This window comes from Nanorana parkeri, unplaced genomic scaffold (genome assembly GCF_000935625.1).
Source record: "Nanorana parkeri isolate BGI_ZX_2015 unplaced genomic scaffold, ASM93562v1 scaffold262, whole genome shotgun sequence".
Taxonomy (NCBI): Eukaryota; Metazoa; Chordata; class Amphibia; order Anura; family Dicroglossidae; genus Nanorana; species Nanorana parkeri.
Genome location: NW_017306530.1, coordinates 692,460 through 696,987, shown reverse-complemented (window position 1 = coordinate 696,987; position 4,528 = coordinate 692,460). Strand labels below are relative to the sequence as shown.

The following is a 4,528-nucleotide window of genomic DNA, read 5'->3' as shown; positions in this document are numbered from 1 at the left end:
TGGTATAAAACACTCTCTTGTCTAAAGTTAACTTGTTTTATATACAACCCCTATTCCAAAAAAGTTAGGACGCTGTGTAAAATCTTCATAAAAACAGAATACAATTAATTGCAAATCTCATAAACCCATATTTAATTCACAATAGAAAATAGAAAACATCAAATGTTTAAACTGAGAAAATGCACCATTTTAGGGAACAAAAAAGGTAATTTTGAAATTGATGACAGCAACATGTCTCAAAAAAGTTGGGACAGGACAACAAAAAGCTGGCAAAGTAAGTGGTATTAACAAGGAAGAGCTGGAAGAACATTTTATAACTAATTAGGTTAATTAGTAACATGATTGGGTATAAAAAGAGCATTAGAGAGTCAGAGTGTGTCAGAAGCAAAGATGGGCGGAGGTTCACCAATTTGTGAAGAGGTGTGAATAAAAATTGTCGAAGGATTTGAGGATAATGTTCCTCAATATAAAATTGCAGACTTTAAATATATCATCATCTGCAGTAAATAATATAATGAAAAGATTCTGAGAATCTGGAGAAATCTCTGTGTGCAGGGGACAAGGCTGAAATGCAAGGCAAGGCAAGGCTGAAATGCATCACTGCATCGGCTCAGGAATACTTCCATAAATCAGTGCCGTACAAAAATACAAGTTAAAGCCCTATCATGCAAAGAAGAAGCCATATCTGAACATGATCCAGAATTGCCTTGCCTGTCTTCTCTGGGCCAAAGCTCATTTAAAATGGTCTGTCGCAAAGAGGAAAACTGTTCTGTGGTCAGATGAATCGAAATTTGATATTCTTTTTTGCCACCCTGGGCTAAAGAGGAGAGGGACCTTCTGGCTTGTTATAAGCGTTCAGTTCAAAAGCCTGCATCTCTTATGGTATGGGGGTGCACTAGTGCGTATGGAATGGGCAGATTGTACATCTGGAAAAGAAACATGAATGCTGAAAGATATATCCAGGTTTTAGTGTATCATATGATCCCATCTAGACGATGTCTTTCCAGGAAGGTCTTGTATATTTCAGCAAGACAATGCTAAACCACATACTGCATCTATGACAACAGCATGGCTTCATAGTAAAAGAGGCCGGGTGCTTAACTGGCCTGCCTGCAGTATAGACCTTTCACCAATTGAAAACATTTGGTGCAACTTGAAATGAAAAAATGACAAAGCTGAGCAGTTAGAATGCTAGATCAGGCAAGAATGGGACAACACTCCTCTCCCAAAACTCCAGTAACTGGTCTCCTCAGTTCCTAGACATTTACAGAGTGTTGTTAAAAGAAGAAGGGATGCTACCCTGTGGTAAGCATGGCCCTGTCCCAACTTTTTTGAGATGTGTTGCTGCCATCAATTTCAAAGTGACCTTATTTTTTTTTTTTACATTTTCTCAGTTTAAACATTGGATATGTTTTCTATATTCTATTGTGAATAAAATATTTGTTTATGAGATTTGCAAATCATTGCATTCTGTTTTTATGTAGATTTTACACAGCATCCCAACTTTTTTGGAATTGGGGTTGTTTTTACAGTAAGTACCTTTAAATTCTTGACACCACTAATTAACATTCTTCTTAGCATAATGAGCTGTGAATCATTCTATCTGCATGCTTTGTTCTTTCCTTAGCTGTTTGTAATCCAAGGCTACTGATTCTTTGGAGCAGTTATATTTTCATCAGACATGTCACCTGTAAGCAGAGAACAAGAACTCTGCAGCTTTAGGCAATAGACGATAGTCCCATGACTAATGCTCTAATTGTTTGTATAGCCAGTTCGTTTTATAATTTGTCTGTTACACAGATGGGGATTCCCACAAAGCAAAGTTTCCTTTGAAAAGTTTCTTTACCCTAGACAGCAATAAACTTTTAAAATGGAATTAGTATTTCATGGGATGTGGTAAATCCTGATAATAAATCACAGAGACATGCTGGAAGTTGCGTGGGCTGATGTGGTATTCTAATTAAATCAGTCATAATAACCTGTCTGTACCCATTGACTATGATACCAGGGTAAGCTCTCTTAGTATGAAGACTCTAAAAATTCAGCATTTGAAATGTATTTTGCACTTTAAAAAACACAACAGAAACAATAGTACATAGCAGTCTTTATATCAAAGTAGAGAAAATTGAAATAGTTTACGAATTCTCACTGCAATTTGATTCTAATTGGTTGCTATAAGCAGAAACAGTCACTGGTATGAGTACACATTTATACAAATGAAGCCCATCATCTAATACTACTTTTTTCAAAGAGCTCTTGTTTAAATGTACTATGCCTCATGTTACAGGATGCAAAACTTTTTATTAATTCTCCTTGAAAGTGCCACTCATGGCTTACAAGATCTGGCTAAAACAACTGAAGTAATTACATTTTATTGTCTGAGCTGGTTATATTGATAAGTTGGTGGCAACAGAAATTGATGTGGAGGCTTGGTAACATGTTTGTTCTCAGCTGAACACTATACAGGGTAGGCTGAAAGCCTCAGCAGTATGCACTGCAGTCTTTTGGCAAGGCTTAATTCACATAAAATGAGACAGAACGAAACTACTGCTGGATAATAATATATGCATAAACTTTTTTTTACCTTCAATCCGTTAGAGCCAGGTATTCCAGGATTACCACTGAGTCCAGGCAATCCCTATTAAAATTTGTAAAAAACAAGATTAAGTTCAACATTCCATTTAAACAATATTTTCCATATATAAAAATTGGTCTGAATGGGGTATAAATAAGAGTGGCGTAAACTGTATCAAATATATATCTGTTCATAGTTGTTAGTCTAGACAAAATTATAGGACAGGTATGCTGATACTGCATATCATACCACTAACTAAAATGTACTTTCATACTAGACATGTGCGATTCGTTTCGTTCCGAATCGACCGGACGAATTTTCGGAAATTCGGACATTCGGATGTATCCGAATTCCGAATTACAGACATAACGAATGCAAACGAATCCGAATTTCCATTTCCGAAATTCGGTAGCGGTAGTTCAAACGTTCGTTTCGTTTTCGTTTCTTATTCGTTTCTTATTCGTTTCTTATTCGTTTCGTTCGTTGGAGCAAAGTGACATTAGAGAAGGAGAAAAATATTTTTTCCCCCTCAAATGTCACGAACGAACGAAACGAATAAGAAACGAATAAGAACCGAAAACGAAACGAACATTCGACCTACCGCTACCGAATTTTGTCCGAATCCGAATTGACTTTCACACCTGAATCCCGTAAAACGAAATAACACAAATCCGAATTTAAAACGAAACGAAACTAAACGAATTTTTTGGCAGTGCACATTTCTATTTCATACTACATTCATAATTGGTTTGGTTAATGATAGATTGCATTGGAAAAAGCAGTTGAAACACATTAAAATGTATTTCTGTATATTGTTTTAGAAATGTCATATTGGGCAGGATAATACAGATAAGCTATTATGTGACACATTTTCAAATATACAATCCTAACATTTCTTCTTACCAGTACTCATTTTCATAATAAGACATATGGCCTAATACAGGCTACTGGTGGCGAGTAACTCTTAAAGCCTGGCTAGTAGCTCAGGACTTGAAATTTTGACCCCTGGCCTAATAGATACTACAAGGTGGAAACCACTAGTTGCAGTAATCCATAAAAAGCAATTCACTTCACTGAAGCCATGCTAAAACAAGATTACTTCTGATAGGCTGCTAGGGTTGCAGGAAATGCTTGTAGTACTTTGCTCCTTGTATTGTTTAAATAAATAAGCCCAATAGCATTTTGCCTTTCTTTTTCTTACAACAGAAGGTTTATGATGCTGATCTCCTGATGACATGACGACAGGTGTATGTCTGACTTGGTTATACCAGTAGTGGCAGCTGTGAATCTTTTTGAAGCTTTTGTATATATTGGATAAAAAGCCTTATCTGTTAACTGTTCTATCAAGCCATGCTATTATAATATATATATATTAGGGATGAACCGATACTGATACTAGTATTGGTATCGGTGCCGATAGCAAGTATTTGGGTAAGTAATCGTGCTTCCCGATCGGCAGGGAAGCCAGCTCCATGCTGTTTGGCCGGCTCGATTCCTGATGCTGATTGGCCGGGAAGCTGGCTTCCCAGCCAAACAGCATTGAGTCGTCCAAACAGCATCAAGCCGGCTTCCCGGCCAATCAGGAAGCCGGGCGGCGGGTAATGTTCTTTATTGGCCGGGAAGCTGACGCAATGCTGATTGGCTAGAAAGCCGGCCTCCCTAGCAGATCAGTATTGAGCCGGCCAAACAGCCTCCCGCCTTCCTGATTGACCCAGGAAGCTGGCTCCATGATGATTGGCTGGGAAGCCGTGCCTCCCGGGCCAATCAGCATGGAGCTGGCCAAACAGCATGAAGCCAGCTTCCTGGACAATTAAGAAGCTGGGTGGCGGGTAATGACACGCCGCCCGGCGTGCAAGCAAATTCCATGCTAGCTGAAGTAGCGGTATCGGTACTCGGTATCAGCAAGTTCTGAAATATAAATATTGGTATCAGTGCATCCCTAATATATATATA

The 4,528-nt window shown here is 38.3% G+C and overlaps 1 protein-coding gene across 1 annotated transcript in view; it reads right to left on the bottom strand.

Annotated features, from left to right (window-relative positions):
* The window catches only part of COL4A2 (collagen type IV alpha 2 chain), a 169,557-nt gene that overhangs the window by 50,739 nt on the left and 114,290 nt on the right, over positions 1-4,528 (bottom strand). Inside the window, exon 17 of the mRNA XM_018557002.1 lies at positions 2,585-2,638. Within this exon, the coding sequence (XP_018412504.1) occupies positions 2,585-2,638 (54 nt within the window). The remainder of the gene's footprint in view (positions 1-2,584; positions 2,639-4,528) is intronic.